We start from the raw sequence: 24,607 nt of genomic DNA, 5'->3' as shown, positions 1-24,607 counted from the left end.
GTCATAAATCTGTGTGATGGCTGGGGGTGTCCAGTATAAATCTGGAACCAACCTTTGTTCTTCACTCTAGCTCACAAGATGTCAGCTAATTTTCTGAGAGAAATTCTCGTGACTTTGTGCTATGTATATTTATTTGCATCTATTCTAATGATTGGGTGGCACGGTGGCGCAGTGGGTAGCGCTGTCGCCTCACAGCAAGAATGGCCTGGGTTCGATTCCCGGCCGGGCGACCAGGGTCATTTCTGTGTGGAGTTTGCCTGTTCTCCCCGTGTCTGCGTGGGTTTCCTCCCACAGTCCAAAAACATGCAGTCAGGCCAACTGGACATGCTAAATTGCCCCTAGGTGTGTGACTGTGTATGTCTGTTTGTCTGCCCTGCGATGGACTGGCAACCTGTCCAGGGTGTATCCTGCCTTCCGCCCAATGACAGCTGGGATAGGCTCCAGCACCCCACCACGACCCAGTAGGATAAGCGGTTTAGATGATGTATGTATGTATGTATTCTAATGATATGTGGTGCTTTTAAAAGCACCAATAAACAAGAGGTTTGCCTACATTATGCCCCTTACAGTATCTTTTCTTGATTGCAAATGACTAGTATGAATTTACTTATACTGTAAATGTAAATTACAGTAGCATTACATACAGAATTGAAAGGTGGGCAGTTCGGAACCAGGAAGTCAAAACTTCCTTGATTTTGTTCCTGCTGACCGGTTTCCTGATGCATCAGCAGCAGAGGGGTCCAGACAGTTTAAACAGAATTTTAGGGGTGGATTTTTACCTTCTGGACCTGAGTTACCCCCCACTGGTTAGTTCACATAACAGGATTTCTCAATGCAACTGGATACCTTAGGCCAAAAGTGAAGCTTGCCCAATAGGAATGTTCCTCACTTCTCCTTCTATCAGGCAGGCTTGACATTTGAGAGAGACAGAGAGTGCTTAGATGATAAAATAAGGGTATAAACTTTGTTGCTTACAGGTAATTTGTTGGCTTAATAGTTAGACTGGCCCAGCAGTTGCTTCACATATACAATGACATGCCTTGAAATGGCAGAGATGACTGACAGAAATTAGCCTACTTACTTCAAGTTCACTTTGGAGAAAGAATATTCCATGTTGCCCTTTTTCCCCAGGTATGAACAGCTCCAAACTCCCCCTCTTCACTATTTAATACACCTTTTTTCAGGCAAAACACAATATAGAGAGTTTTTTTGGTTGTACAGCCCTAGTTTTTGGTAAAAATTGAGGACGTAGGCAGAATGTTGTCATTTTCATAGATCATCATAGATCTATCACCGAAATATTCTCAGCATAACTGATTTCGCACAGTCTTTCAGGAAATTTGGCCAAGATTTTATGTGCAACATCTTGTGCCATATGACGTAATAAACATAGAAGACTGTTATCGCACAGTCTACAGCAGGCTTAACTTGCTTTGTGAAATGCCCTCTTACATTCCTTTTTATGCATGGTATCACAGGCTATGTCTAATTCTACATTCATTAACTGTCAACTGCATCTTATATATAGTCACTGCTGGCATTGGTGACTTTATAGAGCAGGAGAGCAATGAAGGCAGGCCAAAGTTACCTGAGCTGAACTGCGAAAGCTTTTTTTGGAGCGAATTAATTGGTGCAAAAGGTTTAGGCTGGCCTCAAACTAAACTTTATTAGCACTAGTCCTTTTTAGAGAGTCTTTCATCTCATTCGGAGTTGGCCCAAAGTTCTGGTACAAGTTAAATGACTGCTGAAGAATTTCAGCCCCTGATGTCCTTGTGTCCACAAATGACTTCTTCAGCTTTGCATCTTAGGCATTTAGACACGTCAGGCAACACAATGCCATATGGCCACATGAAAAAAAGACAAACTAAGACAGATGGTGCAAGCATGCCAGCCATTTTCTGGACTTTCGTCAACGCAGTGTCCTGACAAATATGTTTGTTTTTCACTGAGTGTCTTTGAGGTATGACTGATGTATATGGTGTGAGTTTGTCGCACAAGTTGTGTTTATGCATATGGTGAGGTCTGTTGGAAGCTCCAGAGATGGTGGTTGCACACTTCCCTCCTGGCATAGTGATCGAAGTGAGTAATATAGCCAACAACAGAGAGAAAATGAACTAACACTCTAATGCTCTTCTGATTTTACTAGGCCCAGCTGGTCTGCTTTTCTGGCCAATGAGAAAAGTGTATATGTAGGAGGCAAAAAAAATGTTCAAAAGGGATAAAAGGGAATATGGTAGCAAAGCCTAAGACACAAGTCAGTTGAACACAGTGGGTTTGCTAATGAATAAGGTTTTCTAGAAAATTATCATTATATCACTCGCATAAGGCAAGATTCAGATGCATGAAGAAGTGCTTCATTGGAATGTTTGGTTGTCTGCATCATTTAAGTATCTTGAATAGATATCATACTGATCCATACAATACCCAGTATCGATATTTAGCCAATGTCAGCTGAAAATGCTGGATCAGATATTAGAGGGAAAAAAGAATTAGTCCGAATCGATTTGGTCAAAAATCTAGCCTGAAATAGAACTGAATTGCTTGTAGCACCACAAAATGTAAAGCGAAGTAAAGTAGGTCACATGATAGCATCAGTAACCACATGAATGTCACTTGATAAGTCTAGGCATAAGGTACTAGAATGTTTGAGTAGTTTGACTTTATATATTAATATAAAATATTATATTTTGAATCATAGTAGTTTTTAAAGATAAATCATCAGATCGGCACGATATTCAAGATTGATATTGATACTGAAAAAGTGTTATTGTGCAATATGTCCACAGGTTGATTTGTAATATTTCTGTTATATTGCGAGAGCATTTCTCTGGGTGTGCACTAGAAGTTGCACCAATATTATTTTTTCGACTAGTTGATTCAAAAAAGTAGTAACTAATTGACTAGTCACCATTCTCTTATTAAAAAAGCATGAGCGTTCTGTACGTCTGTAAAAAGTATTTTGTTAACATTTGGCTAGTACGGGCCCATTTACTGCAGTTTTTACCTCTGCTGTATTTCAGGTCTTCAACTAGTTCATACTGCCCATAGTGCAGACTAGCGGGCTTATTAGTAGACTAGTTAACCAGACTATGCCCCTAGTGTGCACTAGAGTGCATGGATGCTCCTCCCACTGAGGTCAGCCTAGTGACATGAAGACCAGGGAAGAAGGTCAAACACTCTGGTCCGGGGTTAATGTTGTCATTGATCATTTTGGGTGGCGATTGCTTTTCCCTTTTTTTTAAAGCTGCTTTGCTCCTCTGCTCGACTCTCTTAATCTTTATGCTGTCTGCTGAGTTGGCTCGTTTTCCCCACAGAGGTCAGCTTCAATGTCAGGAAGCATAAAATAGTGAATATAGGATGAAAAAAAGGATACATGAAGCAGGACATTTTATCAAGCTGGATAGGCAATTATCTTGATGCCCAGAAGTAAATGCTTATCTCCTGGCCAGCATCCTGCTTGGAAAGGCCGGCAATAATTCTCGATTAAAAGGGATGATAGTACAGCAGCCCGGTCCAAAAGTTCGGACTAATGTGATTTAAAATAAATGACTGAAAACGATTAAAAGAACAGGAGAAGACAAACATGAGAGGAGGACATGCCTTCCAATATACTTTTTTGAAGATTCTCTTGCTTTTTGCTCTGTATCTCCAACATTATCATATTCTTAATCTTAACTCCTGTCAGTGGCTATTGCCCTATTTTTGCTGAGGCCAGGCTCTTGTTTCATGAAGGTGGGATAAGAAGTGACAGGACATTGTTGTGTGAGTAATCAATTGTTTGCTCACCCTCCTGTCCCTTAATTTTAGAGATAATTTCTCTCTGGCTGCTTAGCTATGGGCGAGATGTGCCCAGCCAAGGCCATTCATTTAGCAGGCCGTAATTGAGCTGTCAGGGACGGCACAAGCATGCACAGATATACTGTATGTCACAGAGAATACAGAAGCAGTCCACAGGAGCGACTCCCCAAACTCCTATATCGCCAGCTCGTCCATAAGTTCTTGATGCTGCTTTAACGAGATGGAAAGACTAAAGCAGCCAGAGAGATGGTGACAGGGAGAACAAAGGGGCACTGCGTTTGAAGTGTTTATGGACCCCCTGGTGTCCATTTCTCTAGTGTTTCGGTGTATGTCACCTTAACTCAAGAGATCACGACTGGGTTTCCCAAAAGCGGCTAAGCTCAAACATGATTCTTAAATGGTAGCACGAGGACCACACTGAACACTCTGTAACACTAAGTTGCTTTTGGGAAACTGCAGCCGAATGGTAGACCAGAGATGACGATATGAAGGCATTCTGGGACACTGAACTTGATCTGAACTGACATAGCAGGATTTATCAGTTAAGCTTGATAACTTAAGCCAGACGTGACGACTGTCTAATAGGAATTTTCCTTAACTCTTCTTCTATTGGACAGTCCAGACATTTGACTTAAGTAAACACCCTTATGTCCTGCAAAACGTTGGCTAATGCTTAAAAGGGGATATCTCTTTATGCGTGTGAGCATATTTCTCGGTTGCTTTTATTGTTTTTCCATTCACAGTCATAATCACAGTGGCCCTTTATTTACAAGGAGCATTAACAATCAAGAAAGGGTCCAAAGGGGTCTAGATCTAGCAACAACAAACTAAATATGGGAATTCAATTTTTAAAACACCATATTTTCTTTACAAAAATCCATGTAGGACACAACAATAGGAAAAATAACCTGAGAAATTGTGAAGAAGTGCTTGTGAGTAGCAAATTTTGCGGTGCTTGACCATCAGCTTATGTGCAAAATGGACATAATCATGCACAATCTATACATAAATGTCAGTTATTCTGTAAGGCAGGTCTTTATCTGCCTGATCAGTTTTCGTCACACCCTGTGGACTGTCAGGAACAGCTGCCCTCTCCACTGGTAGTCCTTGCGCTCCAAGAACATGGCCACCCGCAGTGTAGGCTAATACAAAGGAAGATTCTCGCAGTACCACAGCACATGCCAAAGCCTGGCCAATTTTTCTATGTGTGGGTGAACAGTGTGCACAGCATGGGTTCAGGCCCCCTGCTGCTGTGTCTTGTCATACGCACACACGGGAAGTTTCCGCCACTTTGTCTCGGCGGTCTCATGACCTTTAGCTATGCACTAAATCACTGCTTTCATGTCACCCGTGTGTCTGTTTGTTCCTGCGGCTACAGTCTGCACGAACTAATTAAGAAGATGCCACTTGAAATCATGCAGAAAATTGCCTAGATCTATATTTTCGGGACAGCCCAAGGGTATTCCGACTTAATCGTAAATTTCTATTCAACCATTTATGGGGACTTTTCTCCTCCATTGTATCTTCGAAAGCTATTGTGCACCCATTGTCATCTCGAAATGGTGTGGCGGGTATACTCTGTTAATTAGTTTCACTCTGACAGACAGCTAAATATTAATAATAATGTGGTTAGCTTGATATTTTGGTATTCTGTAGACAACATGGGAGAAAAGGAGATACAGACACTAGAAAATAACACTCGCCTGCATTCGAATTGGCTCCAGGTGTGCCATCCGCTTGATTCTCCTCTTGTAGATTTCTCAGATCGGTGCTTGAAATCTGTGAGACCCTTGAGACCCCATTGGCTCAAAATAAGCTTCATGTCAGATGGGAGACTGTGAAAGGGCTTGTAAGAGGATACTGTTGACAGGAGAATGACTTTCAGAGCAAAAAGAACGTTTTTGGCCCTGAAGGGGGCCCTCTGGTTCCCCTGTACTTGCCTGAGATAATGAGTTATTTATTTTCAAAAGCAATCAAGATGTCAGGAGCCGATAGCAAAACCTGCTGCCATCGGAGATAATGCCTCCTTGTCTTTCATCAAATCCTTGTCACTTTGGCATCGGCAATGAAAAATGTGCCAAAAATACAAAGGGCCGGATTTGGGGATGCAAAAACCCGTCTCCTTCAGAGCGTGCTAATTTTAAGATATCACTGTCACTGGCTGTGGGAGAAAGAGACCGGAGCGTGTCTATTTAACAAATTATAACTGGCATTTCTCTATTAAGATGACGAATCGTGCCCAAGGGAATTTGGCTAAGCCCCGCTCTGAATTAACTCGTTCAGCTGCCATGAAGTTAGTCGTCTGAATATTTGATTGGATTGCTAACCGCTGACAAATGAAGGCGTTCAAGGCTGGCTGGTTAATATTTGCAGGTTATATTCTGGTATTTACCATGCAAATCCTGCCAAACATTAGAAGCAGTTAAGTGAAACCCAGATAGCAGTGTCTCTAGTTTAATGGGTTTTTTGGGGGGGTTTTCTTTGGGTCTGTGTGAGATCAATAGCTGAAACCTTTCAATGGCATTTAGCCACATCTGTTGCCAATTAACTGTGACTTTTGAATTTCACCAAATATCAAGACTCCAAGTTGATAATCCTTTTAACTTCTTATTTGCTCTCTCCTCTGTCTCTTTCTTTTCAGTAAAAACCTGTGGATCAAATCTACAAGGTCCATCAGGAACCTTCACATCTCCAAACTTTCCTATTCAATATGAGAGCAACTCCCAGTGTGTGTGGATCATTACAGCCAGCAACCCAAACAAGGTAAAACTGTCAAAATACATGAATATATGCATGAGTGCAGCAAGTTCCATACTCCATCACAGGAACTTGAAATAGCCTGAATTATATATACACCACTACCTTTGGAAAGTAGTTTGTCATCATCTGCAAGATAACAAGGAACTTAATTTATGCCTTTCTTTATACAAAAATATGTACATTTTGTGAAATAAGTTGTTTATGCAGTGTGCAAGAGCATTTGCATTGAGTGTTAGTAACTATTTGTAGTTATTTGCAGATAGGGCTATACCTGGAATCTGCCCTCTTTCCTTAAGAACGCAGGGCTGCTGTGATTCAGTTAGATTTTTTTTTCACCATCATTTCATCACACCTCTGAGCATGTTTTCTACCAAAAAAGGGGACCTGCATATTAACTGAGTGACTGATCTTAACTCTAACCTTTAGACTGAGGAGAACAGTATTTATATTGATGTTTCCAGTATTCTTCTCCAGGTACAGAACAGCAGGTAGTGTGGTAATGCCACTAAGAAACCTGCTTAAACCAGACACAATAAACAAGTTTGTGGTTCTGGTTGACGGTAACTTTGTTCTTGCTGTGGTTTGGTAATTCTTATTCTGGTCAGGTATGTTAGTTCTTGTTGTAGGTTTAATCAGTTACACTTTAAGAGCCTATGAATTGCTTCTTAAACAGCAATATTATTATTTTAGCTAAAGCTTACAATGTTAAAGCTACACTATGTAAGTTTTAGAGACATCTCAGGTGAAAATGTGTAATGTGCAAGAACGTGCAAGAAAATTTTAGAACTTGGGTTGTACTACATACCCCTTCCGCAAGCAGATGAATCTGTTGATTACAAGCATGTAAGTCAGTTATCTGCTGTTGTCATCATATCTTCATCAGTATAATGTTGATTTTGAATTTGAGACCTAAACACCAAGCTGGACCTATTTTGAGCCTGTGCATGTGACGTTAATACATAAAGACATACGACGTGGCCTGAAAAACTCCCATGTAATCCAACTCAACGCCACTGACTTTTAAATTATTATTTAAGGCTTTACAGTGCGACTTGGAGCGGTGCAAAAACGCATGTTTTTTTCTCCTGACTCAGTAATGCTACTTTCAGTATTTCAATAATTTAAGCTCACGTTCAAGTTTTGCATGGGAAGATATTTTTGAATGGATATTACAGCACTGCTTTATCTGTTTAGAAAGGGAGTGTTATTAAAGTCTCTTTCAAAAACTTTTTGCGTTTTAACTTTATACTTTTGAAAATGAATTGTTTAATTTATTCCATGAATTAATAATTCATGTATTTTTCAGTTACTATATAGTCATTAGTAGCAGCTCTAGTCATTTTTTCTAGTGAATCATAGCCAAATAGGGCATGATAATAGATGAGGATTCAAATAAGGATTCATGTTGATAAACAGCTTGTGCGCAACTTGTTGAACATAGTTTCCAGCAGCTAAACAGTTAGCAATTCAGCTTGTGATTGTAAAGTAAGCAGCCTCTTCTTCTTGACAGCGACTCCATCAGAGTTTGCCAGTCATATTATATGGATCAGTGGAGAACAGTACACAAGTAAGCAAAATACACGCTAGCTAGCTGTCCTTTTGTCACCTTCTGTGCCCTTTTGGATGTCCATTTCAACTGGACTTGAGTAATGCATTTCACTGGGAATAAAACCATGATAGGATTTCATGGCCACTGTTGATGTTTTTGGTAACACTGTACACAACAAGGGCCAGACCTGGTATTTAAAGGTATGTCAAATGACCATAACCCTTTGGAAAATGGGAAAAGTTGTCTTGTTTGGAAATCATCAACCTTTAAATGAAAAACTGAATCTTTTTTTACTGAGTTGATCAAATAAATCTGACATACCTTGGAAAGGGCAGACTTAAAATCATCTTTTTCAGTATCCATATGAGATTTATTAAAGTAGACATCTTCGCTTCATTGTGAATGCTAAAGATAGTACTGTTTGCTAATTTGAGGAACAAAGCAGTCATAAAGGTGAGTCGGAACTTTCTTCTGACAGACAAGTCGTACGTGCTGTTGTAATCATATGCCACTATAATTAGTTTTCAATAATATTTCCTGGTGACCAAACATCCTTGCAAAACCCAAAGCATTTGGTACAGAGAGCTATGCCAAGTTATTTAACTCACACACTGAAAATCTTTAAGGACTGATATTTAATCTGCAACTTAAGGTCAGTGTTTTTGCATAGCTCTATCTGATAGTTCCAATTCAGGTCTTTGGAAAGAATGTTAATAAGCACTGCTATGGAAAATTGACCTGGACAAGTTAGTTCATTATGTCGATGCCATTTCCTCTAAAATGATCAGGTTATACCACTTTGAAAGGTCATGTACTCTTCCTAATCATGCATTATTATTCCCATTACAGAATGGACAAAGAACAGGCCTAAAAGCACAGTTAGTGTTGGCTAATCAAGAACATCCTGCATGCATTATCATTAAATATGTAAAATATCTCAGTCCTCTTTGTGTGGTTGTTCCTTCCTTTTTAAATAACACTGGAGGAAAACCGTATATTCAGTATATCATTTATGTAGTCGTGTAGTAATGCATTACTGTATGCCTTTTATATACATATTAATTTTCTTTACCTATACCTCTTTTTTCAGCATAACTAATTTGGTGTTATCACTATTTCCCTACTGTTGTAACACGCTGTTCCTCAAAAGTAATTGTAGTAGAGGAGAATTAATGTAACTGTGGCAGTTCTCAGTCTGCCTTTAGTAGGGGTGCAGAATACTGTTTATCATTATCACAAAACTGACAATCTAGTAGAAGAGTGCAGGTTGCAAACCAGCCTTTAAGAAATCACTTTTTTATTGTATGCTATGAGCATCCTGAGCAATCTCAAATGATCAAGATGTGTTTCTGTCATTGTTCAGGTGCATCGAGACATTCACGTGACCCAACAAATATAAACCCTTGCGGTCAAAAGAACGCAGGCTGATCTTTAGCCACATCAAGAATGCGTTTTTAAAGGCTCCATATCATATGCCATGTTTATTTAAATAAATGGCTTGGTGAAAAAATCTATTTCACAACTTTTCAAATATTTCCGATCAGCCAAGAGAAGTGAGATGTTGGTGTCCAAATTTTGCTACAACGTTAATGTTGCTAACAATCACTAGAATTCACCCAAATATTCAATCAAAGCCATGGAGACATTCCCAAAACTTCTCTCAACACACTCAAACCATATCCAGGTCTTCATTGAGAGTGCATAGGCTTGTTGATGTGGTTTAGGACAGTGTGACTGACTGTGAACCATAAAAATGAACAAAACTTCACAGTGTATCCAAATGCTGCCAGCCACAGGTGTTATGCCAAGTGTTATCCCAAAGCTTGACTGCTTGTGCACACACATTACAGAGTCATATGGATAGTACAGAGTATTAATTTGATTTGCCTGTGTGACATTTGGGCGGCACGGTGGCGCAGTGGGTAGCGCTGTCGCCTCACAGCAAGAAGGGCCTGGGTTTGATTCCCGGCCGGGTGACCGGGGTCCTTTCTGTGTGGAGTTTGCATGTTCTCCCCATGTCTGCGTGGGTTTCCTCCCACAGTCCAAAAACATGCAGTCAGGCTGATTGGACATGCTAAATTGCCCCTAGGTGTGAATGTGTATGTCTGTCTGTCTGCCCTGCGATGGACTGGCGACCTGTCCAGGGTGTATCCTACCTTCCGCCCAATGATGGCTGGGATAGGCTCCAGCACCCCACCGCGACCCAGAAGGATAAGCGGTTTAGATGATGGATGGATGATGGATGTGTGACATTTACCTGGAGTGTCTGGAATGGTTGACCACAGGGTTTGGCTAGATGGTGAAGTCTGGTTGATTTTTATAGTTCACAGTAAGTCATACTTTGCTTTACATCACATCAACAAGTCTGTCCTCCCTCAATGAAGACCTGGATACGATTTGAGTGGGTTGAGAGAAGTTTTGAGCATTTGGGTGTGGGACCATATATGTGAATTAAAGTGGATAAATGACAGCAGTCAGCCCCACCCATTATCGCTGATGTTGTAATACAGGCAGCCAGTCAGAACAGAAATCATTTACATAGATCAGTGTTAAAGAAAATAGAAATAGAATGCTTAATTCTAAGAAGTGAGGTTAGAAAAATGTAATCTAAAAGTGAATAATGGCTGGTACATAAAACCACACACATCATAATGGACCTCAATGGAAAAATTAAAATTCTAGAAACATGCAGGATATGGCCTTTTTAAGGCAGACTGCGGTTGTAGTGTGTAGCAATGTAATTGCAGTGTGGCATTTTGTCCATATTGTACAGCCCTGTCCATTAGTATTCCAGGTGTGGCTCTCACACCTCCTGCTCCAGGGTCAGCAGAGCTGGTGTTGCTGGAGCAGATCGAGTATGTGTGAGCATCAGCTCCCTCTGACTGCCCCACTCCTCCTGGCCTTCTGTTTGATGGCTGCCTCTCCTCTGTCCTTTTCCACCTTTCTATACGGCCTTGCGATCCCCCTTTCCCCACCCACTCCCTTTCAACCCGATACACTTTTATAGGTGACTGTATAATAGCGTTGGTAACTGTGTGCGTATGGGTGGACACTGTCTGCTTCATTTGTGCTATTGTGGCTTTTATAGTCGCACTTGAGTTTAATTTTCACGCCTCACTGCGCGCTTATACCCAGACTGAGGAGGAGGAATAAGGTGTTTGTGCAGGAAATATTTGATCACGTGTATTCTCACGTGTGTGAGAAGTATCTGTGTCCTCTCTTAAACCTTGAATGTGACAAGGCACACAGAGTGAGCGAGAGAGATGCTGCGGCGCACAGGACAGAGTGTGGTGGCATTCAGCAGGGGCTCATATTGATGAACAGGCAGTGGAGTGGCTCAGGACATGTGGATTGATGTCCCTCCAGCCCACATTCGTAATAACAGCTGCGACAGCACCGTGGCCATCTCTGTCTGCCTGGCGCCGCACCCCATAATTGATTCGAGTCACTAACATTGCAATTCATCTCCAAATAACTGACCTCCCATGTATAACAAACAAGATCCCCCAGCAAATCCACTCTGGTCAGCTTCAAAGCCAAGGCCTTTGAGTTTGACTCTGGGAGAGGGATGCTTGAGCGAAACTCCTGGGCAATAAATCTAGGAGAACAAACCATTTCACCTGCTTAGTAAGTGGCTTCCATTGACCTTCCCTGCACCTGTCTGCACCAAAGTCTATAAAGAAGTTTTATATCCAGTTGCGGGAGGCCGAGTTAGGCGGAGTTGACCACGCATTGCCACGTGTCTACGAATGCCCAATTAAACTTCTCATACCCCCTACTTCTACCCATTCACTCTTCCATTATCCAATACTTCAGCCAGGGCCAGAAATATTGCTCCAAGGTTGGAGTTGGCACTTGTTTCTTCACAACAGTACCAGTTGAATGTTCAGAAGCCCGTTATGAAATTGTCTAGACACTTTGCCTTCCTATGATGGATAGAAGGTAGCATGAAAGAGCCTTGTGGGCTAAAGAGATGTTTTTCACCTCCTCCCACAGCCCACCTCCCCACTCAGCTGCCATTTTGGGTGCTTTGAAAGGTCTGGGACTCTGCCAACTCAAGTAGAGAAACTTGTTTTTGTTTTCCTGCAGCCTTGTCTTTGGCACACTGTTTTCAATAAATCAGAAAGTTTGTAGACTCCTCCCCTGAGAAGGTGACATTTTTTAAATAAAAAATGGCTAAAACACTGAGACAGCCAGTACACCTGGCAATTATTTGAAAGTTTGGTGACACTGAATAAGTGCACTTTGTAAATGGTAATTATAAATGAAAGGAACTGTGTAATTTGCAGCTTTGAAGTGAATTTTAGGGAACTAGATGGGCCAGCAAGGCTATAATCACGCTTGTTGGAGGAGAAACCTAAATGTGCAGTGTTGTGCACATCAGCCTGAAATGAGTCATGTCCTGTTTTAAACCAAATTCATGAATTATTGCAGTTTAGCTCAAGACTCGATGCCTGGTTTAATAGTCATTGCAACCTCATGCTGTTGCCATTTGCGATAGTGTAGCTTTTGTGGATTGAATGTGATTTTGTTGAGACTAACATTACTCAATTACGAAAAAAAAATCACGTTATCATAGTGCAAGTTAGATCTTAACAAAAAAGGAGCACTTAAGGAGACCCGAAAGTGATTGCATTAAAATGGAGCCTCTACAATGTTGCCAGATGTCTCTGCCCTCCTTCAAGTGAGGGATGGCTAATGGCTGCTTACAGCAGAGAACATTATTGCTTCATTTATTTTTGGCAGACACAATTTTAGTGCACCAATTTATTTATATTGCGCTCCCTGCTTTAACCTTGGTGAGAGAGAACTGGAGGGTGTCAGGGCTTAATTCAATTTAGAAACATTAGTGCTTACCTCTTCTGCAGCTCTGACAGGGACTAAAGGGTCACTGGTTTGGACTGAAAGGGCGCTGATGTGCGATGGTGATTTTCCAGTGCAAAGCAGGTGTCAGAGCACTGCATATGTTAGGAAGTTTTACAGAAGATAGCTGTGCAACAAGTGGAGTCATTGTAAATTACTGAAATGTGTGACGGTATCATAAGCACTGTCCCAATATATAGCTTAATTAGGCCTAGAGTATAAACTGAGAAGTGCGGCATAGTGCTGTCAGAGAGAAATAGAAACATTGTTGTAGATGCTGTAGAATGGCTCCAGGCATGCATTTCAATGTAGCACAGCTCATGCACAGAGAAGACACTCACGCACAGGGCTTCACTCTGGGCTCCTTTCTGCTTTTGAAACATCTCAACAACTGGCACTTTTAGCAATATTGCCATTAGCAACCAGGAAATTTGGTAGCTTAACACTTTTTTGAGGTCAGATAGACCTTTTTGACCCCTGCTCCGCAGTCTATAAATGGAATGAAAAATGCTTTGTCTCATCACACACTAAGCCTAGTCCTGTACAACTGACAGAGTAATATAGACAGATTGGCCACTTCATTAAATACACTTGTTTCTCACTGTCCATTTTATCAGCTCCACTTACCATATAGGTGCACTTTGTAGTTCTACAATTACAGACTGTAGTCCATCTGTTTCTCTGCATACTTTGTTAGCCCCGTTTGACCCTGTTTTTCAATAGTCAAGACCACCACAAGACCACCACAGAGCAGGTATTGTTTGGGTGGTGATCATTCTCAGCACTACAGTGACACTGACATGGTGGTGGCATGTTAGTGTGTGTTGCACTGGTACAAGTGGATCAGACACAGCAGTGCTGCTGGAGTGTTAAAACATTAATTCTTTTTAATTAAAAGAACAGCAGATGGGATGGGATGGGATGGGATTGGATGGGATGGGATGGTCTCCCAGTCTCCCTGCCTTGTTCTGGCCAGCGTAGGCATATATTTTGCGTTAGTGGCATTTAAAAAAAATATGGTGGCTGGTTTCATATGACTCAGAAGAAGTGTACTGACCTTCACCCTCCCTACTTGGTAGCATTGTGTGATTGGCAGACACCTAGCTAGAGGGTGGGAATTGGCCCTGACTGAACTGGAGGGAAAAAAAAAACTTGACCGCATAAAAATAAATAAATAAATAAAAAGAATTCAGTAAAAAAAGAGAAAAATGTGACAATTCAAGAACTTAGTTGCACAAACTAGATGCAAAGACATCAAATGGTTTTAGACATTAAGTTTGCACATATTCAAGACATACAAATTCAACACATCGAACAGTGGAGCACAGCAGACTATGGTATGTTTCCGTCCATAAATAAACAAAAAATATATCGGATCCTCTGAATTTGTTGCTGATTTAATGGTTCAAATTCTCTGTTCTTTCACGCATATTAGGTCTAAATATCTTCTTAGAGAAGTCTGTATTGGTTACTGTGTTGTGATGAATTACAATAGGAGACATGAGGCAGACAAATAATTACAATACAGACCACAGACTCTAAGCACATCCCCAAAATGACCTCTCCAGGAAGTTAAGAGTAGGCCATTTATCTGCTTTTATTTATGCTTAAGTATATCCTCAAGCACATAAGGTAACAGGGAAAGCTTCACTTTCCTCTTGAATAATGAACAGTGTCAAGTGATTTCTACAGAGGTTAATTTTACAAGGCGTTAGAGATCCTACTTCCCTTCTTGTGATCTTAATGGTGCCTTCTTGTTATCTTATTGGCACCTATAATTAGGTATATAAGGGTGCTATGAAGTTTACCATTTTAACAAAGGGCTTGTGTGAAGTGCAGTATGTAGCAGTATGGAGTGTAGCCTCATAGTGCCATTGACACTGATAGAGTCTCATATTTGTGAGGAGTTTGTAGTTACGTCTGCAGTAAGAAAGGTCAGCCTTCATATAGGACAGTTTGCATCTCAACAGTTAAAGGATAAATGTACTGAACTTCAACAAACATTCTGACTAACTTGCCTCTAGATCCAAAAGCTGCCATATAAAGCTAAGGTCCATGTACACAGCATGCTCCACTGATGATTGGGCCTGTATGCAAAATGTGGGGCATTAATGTAGGGATAGTGATGTATATCTACGATAGAATAAGAGCAGAATAGAATAAGAGGTGTTCAGATGTATTTATTACCACTGAAGAGGCCTGTAATCATTCAGGCAGGTTATTTTGTAACCCTGCTCTATTAGACTGCTGTACTACGTTACATTTTTATGTTAGTCTAAAAAGCTAGTCTAAATTTCATATAGAATACCTGAACAATCATATATACACATACCTTGTCCTGTAAATTTACCTTTTTGGAGATAGGAGATTTTGTTCCAACAGGAGTGATATACACATATATAACTTCTGAAGCCAAATTGCAAAAGGCAATATTTATGTTGGTTTGGCACAGTTTATTTCCAGTTCGGCGTTTGTCCAAGTATCACTTGCTGCAAGGGCAGATGGATGCTGAGATTTTATATACACTATATGCACTACACATTAATTAATACGCAGGATATTAAGAAAAATAACAGTATCATAATCATCATGTTCAAACTGCCCAATAAACAACAACAACAAGAACAAAATAGAAATTTAATTAATTAATGAAGGATTTATCTTAAAGTTCAATCACAAGTCATTTTTTTCTGCTTTCTACACAGTTTTATGGTATAGCAAAAGCATGCTGTAATTCCACTGAGATTAGTTCCCTTTTGTAGTTCACTGAAACAAGTGGAGAAAGTGGAGATTGTATAACTTAGTAATTAAATGTGTTACATAATTACACATTACATTTACAAAACAAAAGAAACTACTCTTGACTTCTAAAAGATTTTCCTGAAAGTGAACAGGTCTCCGTGAAAAAAACAAACAAACAAAAAAAAAACATACTGAGTGATAGTTTTCAGAAGATATGGTTCTCTGTGAGAACATAAACAGCCTTTATTTTTGCTTAATACATCTTAGCTACATCCAGAAGACTACCCAGAAGACCTAGAACACGTTCTTCAAGGTGACTATCCATAAACCCAGTCTTATGAAGAAGAAAGGACTTAATAGCTGGAATAATCACCAGATACGTCTTGATCCTTTAGAGGAGCTCTCTTGCTTATGTGCTTGTAGATTTACCGGAGTTTAACCCATGAAGCACATGCAGCTTTATCGCATAGAAAATGAAATGGTGTCACCTCACTGGTCTTCCCCATTGGAGATGGATACTTAGAAAGGACATTAACCTCAAAGGAGCAGCTAAGGTCAGCTGTGTCTGTGAACCCTTAATGTGACCGTTCCATTAAAGTGGACTTCCCTCCCCCTTTTTAGCAGTTGTTAGCCCAAAGAAAAATGAGAATACCACCTCTCAATTTGCTCAGGTTAGCATGAAAAAAAAACGTCATACATAAGAAAGGGCTTAAAAATGTCCTATTGACCTTGAAATATCAACCAGTGGAAACTATGGCCTCCAATGTGTTTGATATTGATAGCTCAGTTGAAGTCGCTAGCAATAGGTACAGTTGGAGCTCTAGCAGTTACAAGGTGAAATGCAAAAATATTGGAACAGTTTGTTTATGCCTTGACTCCACCTTCCATTAATGCCTATGTATAAGAAGCATGCCCTTCAGAATCTGTGGTTATCGATGGTGTTTGTCTGCGATAACCATTAGCTAACCTTTACATTAGTTTGTAATGGCATCACTTTTATTATAGATATCATTGATATTGCCTAATTTCTTAATTTAAAATGGATGATATATAGATGATACAATTATCTAAGCCTGGCTGTACCAAATTATGAAGATAGCAACTCCTCACAAGTAATGTTAGCATTATACAGCTAGCTGAACAGCAAATTAACTAACCAGCAAAATTAATGTGGCTGTATAGGTGACTCAAGCACTTGATACAGTACTGTACGAAAGTCAGAGACCATTTATTCACCATTCATTATTTTAATTTTAAGGTCAAAACAGCTATTAAATGCAGGTAATTAATTCTTCAGCATCAGGAAAAAAGCAAAAAGACCAGAAAATTACACATGACTTTTGCAGGGATATTTTTTCACCCCTCCAAAGTTCACTCTTAGAAGTTGGTTACATTTTCTGCTTTTCACGATCCAAGAAATCCTAAACACCTTCAGTAATGTTTTTTGTTTTCCCAGTAATGGCTTCTCGACAGCTATACATTTCAAACACATAGTGTTGAGTGGTCTTTGTGTTGTCTTCCGGTCCAGTGACAGGATGGAAAGAAACACCTGTGGATTTTTAAGATCTGAAGCAAGAGTGGAGCTTGATTTTCTCCTCTCTCCTCAAGATGAAAGTTTCAAGTACGGTTTATCTGATAGTGATAGTTTTGGTGGTCTACCAGGTCTTGTATATTTATTAGAAGTACCATTTTCTCCAGATCTTTTAATCATTTTTGATCGCCAGTTTTGGAAATCCTTGATTTTTCAAAAAAATCTCCTTTTGACTTTCCCCCTGCAAGTGGATTATATTACATCTAATTTTCTCAGACATATTAATGCAATATCACTATAATAGTACAATATATTACAATACTAAGTTGTACTTGTTTTGACTGATAAATAAATATATGAAGAGTGATTTCTGAATTTTGCATACTACTGTGCTTTGATGTTGTTTTATAGATAACATTTGATGTTGATGTGACATGTTGTATGTTTACAAAGACATGCTAATCACATTTGTTGTCTGAAATAAGAGATGATAAATTAACTAGAATATTCCACAAGTTGTTAACAACAATGAATAATTTCACTATAGTTTATGTCAGCACTCACTTGCTACAAGTTGAGCAACCACAGATGGCCAGTAAGACAGTAAGAAAATGCCTAGCCTACTTTCACTTTCAAAAAATGAAAATAACAAAATAATGCTTTTCTACAGTGCTGCTGGTTGGACTTAATTGTTATGCCCCTCAGATGGCTGTAAATACATTATTAACATCATTGTTCTGGTAAATATTTGTATACAATACTTCAGTCAATGCTTATGGTGTCTGTGTGAGTTCTTCGTAGTCCACAGCAAGCAAGCTTCTTTAAACAGCACGTCGCTTTCATTTCTGCTATTACATTCCAAACGTAATAGTAAACTGTGATCCTATGACACTGTACATTTTAAGAAGATTATTTTGTGTCTGAAAACATATGGACGACTCATTGTCTCCTGCTGTGTCTTTTGATTGGCAGATGAAACTGTGCACACACTGGGGGGTTAAATGAATTCACTGCTTCTTCATCCTACACTACTGTCTTAATGACTTCCTGGAGGGATGGAAAAAAAGAAGGCAAATACTGATGCTTTGAAATGAAAACAGTATATTGAATATGGTGTTTGAAAGTGTTTACATCCCTCCGGTGCAGCAGATTAGGATCATGTAGATATTTCTGTCATCCTTTCTATCAAAGATATCTTTAGTGCTTTAAACTCTGTGCTCCTACATATGAAATAATAAAGATAAATAAAGAGATGTCTGTGTTGCTGTAGCTCACTTTGATTCTGACTACTTTTATGTAGCGTTTGTTTATCTAAATGGTGCTACTAAGTGGCTTATGGAGTAAGCCGCTGTGTTGTGAATGAGCACAAGTGCTGTCCGTTAGGGAGCATGACTTTTTCTCATCATTGTCGCTGCCATTTGACGTGGCTGTGAGTTGACAGGCCGCTGTGAGCAATAACTGTAGAGCTGGAGGGAGGACACGATGGTGTTAAGGCTGCTCTGCGGGTGGACAGCTGTTCAGCCAGCCCCATCTGACTAATGTGGAGTATATGGCACACGGAGCAAGCGCACTGTGGCGGATCACTGATTGTCATGTATTTTTTAAAGATTATAGAGAAATGCCTTGTAGCAAAGCGTCAATGTCGTAACAAAACCTCATAACCTTATTGGAGAAGGAAAAAATATTCTTTACTTTATTCTAAAGAATATCATCAACTTATCTGGACCAAGTCTATTGGTTGAATTGTTGTGAAAAAAAAACATTCAGTGGAAAGTGTAGTGAACTAGGTAAGAGCACTCAATTTACTTGAGCACAACTAAAGCTCCTTTTTGTATATCCACAGTCACAATCTCATAATAGTTATGAGTTGGCTTGGGAAAAAATAATGGAATTTTGATATGACAGTGACAATAGACTGGATGCTGTAAAGCGTAGACCCACTGTTGTAGTGCAGGATGTGATGGAAGCTCATGTGATTTTTCTTCTTCATTCCACCTTTGTTGTTCTCTGGTCAGTGTATAGTACATGTCCGCATCTCAGGCTGTAGATTGAGCTGGTTTTGCAGCAGTGCTTTCAGCCCAGAGCCTGATGCTGATTGTAAATTCCAGTAGCTGAGTGTGCAGCAGGTGGAGCAGAAGGCTGAGAATGATCACAGATCCCATTTCTGTAAGGCTAATCTGGGGGAAATGAAAATATGGATAGCCCTAGGGAACCCAGAAATCCTGCCTATATGTTCCTCCATTGACAAGGCACTTGATCACACCCCCTTTCGTCTATATATCTGTGTGAGCATGGGGCTGTTGAGCCTCCTTCAGATCTTTTGAGGAAAAGTGTATGAGTCATCGCTGTGGGCTCAGTATGATTCCTTCCACCTTTGCTGCTTGAATCTCTACTCTTTGATTTGTTGAAAGTAATGACGTATGTTAAATTATAGGTGAGTGCTGTGCCACCTGTCTTCCATGACAAGTATATGTGGACCCATTATATTGTGCATGTTGCATGTGTGCATAGCTGTGCACGGCCTGCACATTACTCTTATACAGACATGAGGGTCCATTTGTGAATATGCTGGTTGGTTTAAGGGTTGCTCCATGCTGGTGTTTTAACACTAAAGCCCTTCTAAATGGTCACCCCATGAAACCTCGCTGAAATAGATCTGTCTGTCTGACTCAACCTCATTCTCCACACATGAGCATTTTTCATAGGCCTGGCTACTTTATTGTGAAGTCATAATTCTGCTCGGTTGGTTCATTGCTTTGCCATTCGATACTGTGCTCCACTGGCTTAATTACTGCCCACCACATGCATTACTCTGCCTCGAGAGCTAATCCTCATGACAGCAACAGGCCGGCTTCTGCCTTGTGCACCTCACTGAATATTCAAGTCCTTGCAGTGTGGGGCTATGTTGATATAACCTGTTCATATACATTGATCACAGGTCGTTTTGTGGTTTCTCTTGACAGGACTACTCCAGCATTTCCACCTTAATTTGTATCATTCAGCTACCTCAAGCCTGCTCTCCCTCTCTCAGCTCAGGAGGCCTGTGCAGTTCCCCCACCCCATGTCACAACCACTGGGGTCAAAGGGAGGCATGTCATAGGATGCATGGCTTGAGAGATGGCATTCATGATCTAATCACTGGCCTCTCGTTGCCCTCCAGGGCACACTCAGTAGCACTAGCGAGCTGGGCGTTGGCCTCATGTTGCTATCCAGGGCATTCGGTGGTGCTAGTAAGCTGGGTGCTGGCCTCTTGTTGCCATACAGGGCCTTCAGCAGCGCTAGTGCGCTGGGTGCTGGCCTTTCATTGCCCTGTGGGACATTCATGAGTGCTAGTGAGCTGAGTGCTGGCCTTTAAAGAATTCATGAACGTGTTCTGCTAAAGTACATGTTTTGCATGCATGTTCTTGTTTACTGTTGTAAGCGTGTTTCAAGTCAATGCGTTTTAATTTTTTCCCCATTATCAGGCAAACATGTTGAAATTAGTGTCCATGGTTACTGCATATGTGACAATACATATGTAATTGGTGCAATATGTACCAATTTAAGATTAGAACACATTCTTTCTAATCTATAATTGGTACTTATTAATACATATGCACCAATTAAGGGATAGAATGTGTGCATGAATGGCTAGGTGTAGATTCATTTAAAGGAGCCAGTGTCCAGCATCTTTTGACCTGCTGCAGTCCAGCAGCTTGGTCATCACACTTAGCCACTCACATTTACTCACATACAAACACCCCCACCCCAACCCATACATAAATTAATAATAATTATTGTAATTATGTTTGGTAATATGTACAAAGATGTCTTCACAATCATCAGCCCAAGATGATCTCATATCTCACAAAGCCTGCACCATGCTGAAGAGCTCATTTCTGTGGTAACTAATTTCTGTCAAATTCACTTAATGGGTGAATCAGAATGAAAAGTGCAGTCCTGCCAATATTTCACTGTTCTGAAACTTTTTTCACATCTTAAGCCTCATTTTTACCCTTTTGACTAAATTCCCATTATTCAGAAGCTGTTAGAGCATTTGAAGAACTAGATTTGAATGTATCTATTGATTCCTCTTTACTTAAATGTGTATAACTACATAGATAGCAGTCATTTTGTCCTCTGTTTTTCCCCATCAGAGACAGACAGAGGGGGAAGTGGGAGATGTTGGCATTGTCCTGGGGGAGAGGAGAGGAGATAAATAAGAAAATGTGCTCTCACAGTCACTAATTACAGAGAGAAATTTTCTCTCCCGAATGGGCTGAAGAGTTTGACTGGTGACGCCCCAATTACAGTCACTGCGATGATGACTTTATAGGAATAATGAGCTGTACATGAAAAGCACTAATGTATGACTGTACTCTCAGGATAGCATTGTATTTGAATCCTTTATCGGTATGTCTTTTGATAAGTGATATGCGTTCAACAAAGGCAATTATATTAGCTTACTGAACTGTTAACAGGGACACCCAAGAAATGAATATTGTGCTCTATTCCATCTGACGTATTTCAGAAGCCAAGGCTGAATACCTGTACCATTTTTTATGCTTAGACCTGTGAAGGCCAATCAAAGAAAATAAAAACAAACATTGGTACATTTTATGGACAGGCCTTTGTCCAAATGGCTCAATGTAGATAGATAGATGTATTTGTATTTAGTTTCAACTGCTTTTTATGTAAGCATTAGTTAAAGTGATATGTCTGTGTGTCTGCCCTGCGATGGACTGGCAACCTGTTCAAGGTGTTTCCTGCCTTCCGCCCAGTGACCGCTGGGATAGGCTCCAGGACCCCCTGTGACCCAGAGGGATAAGCAGCTTAAATAGTGTGTGTGTGTGTGTGTGTGTGTGTGTGTGTGCGTGTGCATATGTTAAAGTGTTAATATGCAGTACTAGCCGAGAGTGGTGATTGATATGTGAAGGTAGTCTGGGATCTGTAAATTGACTTGTAATTAATGAAAATAGTGGACTGGATTGGTTTAGTACAATGGATTTAGGTACTTGTAAAAATACTTAAATGACTGAAAACAGAAATCCCTTCTGATCCTTTTCATCCCATGCAAATTTTGCCATTCTCTAAAAAAATGTAAGCCAAATTTAGTACTTCAAATTGAGAAAGTGGTTTTTGTAATGCATTCAAAAACTCATTAAAAAAAATACCAGAAACCTCCTGACCACATTACCTAGTCTTTCCAACCACAATGTTTCAGTGTAAAAAAGGAATGTTTGGTACTTTAAAACTATAATACGTATCTTTTTTTTTTTTGGCTCTCTTTCCTCCATTTCAACTGACAATGCAGAATTTTAATGTGCACGAACTGCAAACTCCAATTCAGGTCATTTCACCCTTCAGTAAGCATTATGCTTCATTTCTATTGACAGGTGATTCAGATCAACTTTGAGGAGTTTGACCTGGAGCTAGGCTATGACACGCTAACCATCGGCGATGGTGGAGAAGTGGGAGACCCCCGAACAATCCTGCAAGTGTGAGTGCCTCTGCCTTGCCATCTGTTTGGAAGCTCGCATCTCTCTTTTTGTGTGGTTTATTATGATCTAGTATTTATGCTCTGTTCTTTTGCCTGCTGCTTAGTTTGAACCAAGCACAGAAACATTTTAGAAAATCCTACCATTATCAAGTTAAGCAGTGTAAAAAAACAGTTTACATAAGACTTTGTGGTTCCCTTGATGACTGAGTTCAGTATTGAAACTGTGTTGTGTTTTATTAAGATATGGAATCCATGAATCAGGACTAGTAAATGTGATGCATGTGTTACTGTGCTGTATGTCCGTATACATCTGACATGTATTCTTCTGTTCACGCAGCTTGACAGGCAGCTTTGTTCCTGACCTTATCGTGAGCATGACCCATCAGATGTGGCTCCACCTCCAGTCTGATGAAAGTGTGGGCTCCATAGGTTTCAAGATAAACTATAAAGGTAAAGGAGATGTGAAAGATTTTTTTGTGCTAGTTTTGCAAGCTAGACTTCTAAAAGAAGGTAGGTGCTGTCACTCAACTTTGAAAAGAAGGGGAAATTTTACAGCACAAGTGTTTCTGGAAACCGTGCAGACAAATCCAAATTTGACGTGTGGGGCTCGTGGAGAAATAACACCCTCTGCTATTGTATCTTTCAAAACTCAACAGGCATGTCTTGACCAAAATTATATCCACATGTGTTGGGAAAGACCTGAAAAGTGGCAAGCAACAGTTGCTAAGCAGTGTTTGGAGTGCTAAGGTTGGCTGATTGGCTCAGCCCCTGATGTTGACAGTCTGGTTGTGCCCCTTTCTTGTAGTATGGCACATGGCTTTTGTTGTATACTGGATACTTTTCTGTATACTACTACGAAGAGTGGCATGCAGTATACAGTACACAGCAAATTTGCCTCTACACTGTGGGTGTTAAATTTAACACTTTCTCAGTGTGTATATAGGTTCACACCAATATAAGTTAAAGTTACACTTTATGAAGTGTTGGTATTTTGTACCACTTTAAGTGCTAAAATGTTAACACTGTCATGGTTAAAATTTTAACATGGAAGGTTTTGTTGTCACACCACGTATGTGTTGCATAATACACCAGAAAGTGTGTTAGTTGCAAGGTTAGTTGTGGAGTTGACTATGTTGAGTTGACCATGTTGACCATTATAAGCCCCTGGAGTTAATTGCATGGGTGCATACAATACAGTTGATTTCTAGGTCAACAGCAAGTTATCCAATACTTGAAGCATGTATTCCTTTTATTTAACAGACATGGGTATCTTAGAGCAAATAATACAAAAACACAATATACACATTGTTGGCATGATTTTTACAATACTTCAGCATAATAAATATTATGAAGTTGACATAAGCATATGAATAGTTTTAAATCGCAAATTACAAATCATATATAAAACATAAAGACACCTAATTACCTTTCTCATCAACCTCTTGGACTGACAAAAACAACTGGAAGTTGAAACAACTCCTTCCAAGAGTGCGTACACTCCCCTGCAACACCGGAGTTTTATCAACTCGCTGGGTGTAAAAACAACTGCAGAATCAACTCTCATCAACACTAAAATTTAAACTCTGAAAAATCAACATTTTTGCTGTGTATATACTGGTACAGAATGCAGTATACAGTACACAGTATGCTATTTCGAACATAGCTTATGTCTTCTGTCGAAAGGCTCAATGATGTTTTGGTGAATGGAGCAAGCAACTGACTAGCTAAAATTTAGAATGATAAGCATGATCCATCTACCTCTGATCCATCTACCTCTGTGGAGTATCTAAGGCTGAGACCCCCCCCCCAAAAAAAAATGCAGACATCTTCTATCATTTGTTATAAATACCAACAAGAACGTTCAGATATCCCAAGGAACTTTTCA

General features: G+C 40.0%; 1 protein-coding gene across 1 annotated transcript in view; it reads left to right on the top strand.

Moving 5' to 3' along the window:
* csmd3b (CUB and Sushi multiple domains 3b) overlaps positions 1 to 24,607 on the top strand; it is a 554,192-nt gene that overhangs the window by 312,625 nt on the left and 216,960 nt on the right. The window contains exons 10-12 of the mRNA XM_036566609.1: positions 6,440 to 6,561; positions 22,619 to 22,722; positions 23,060 to 23,172. Coding sequence (XP_036422502.1) covers positions 6,440 to 6,561; positions 22,619 to 22,722; positions 23,060 to 23,172 — 339 coding nt within the window. The remainder of the gene's footprint in view (positions 1 to 6,439; positions 6,562 to 22,618; positions 22,723 to 23,059; positions 23,173 to 24,607) is intronic.

The sequence above is a fragment of the Colossoma macropomum genome, unplaced genomic scaffold, assembly GCF_904425465.1.
Source record: "Colossoma macropomum unplaced genomic scaffold, Colossoma_macropomum, whole genome shotgun sequence".
NCBI classification, from domain to species: Eukaryota; Metazoa; Chordata; class Actinopteri; order Characiformes; family Serrasalmidae; genus Colossoma; species Colossoma macropomum.
Note: the sequence above shows the minus strand (reverse complement) of the source record. Positions and strands in the feature narration are given on the sequence as shown.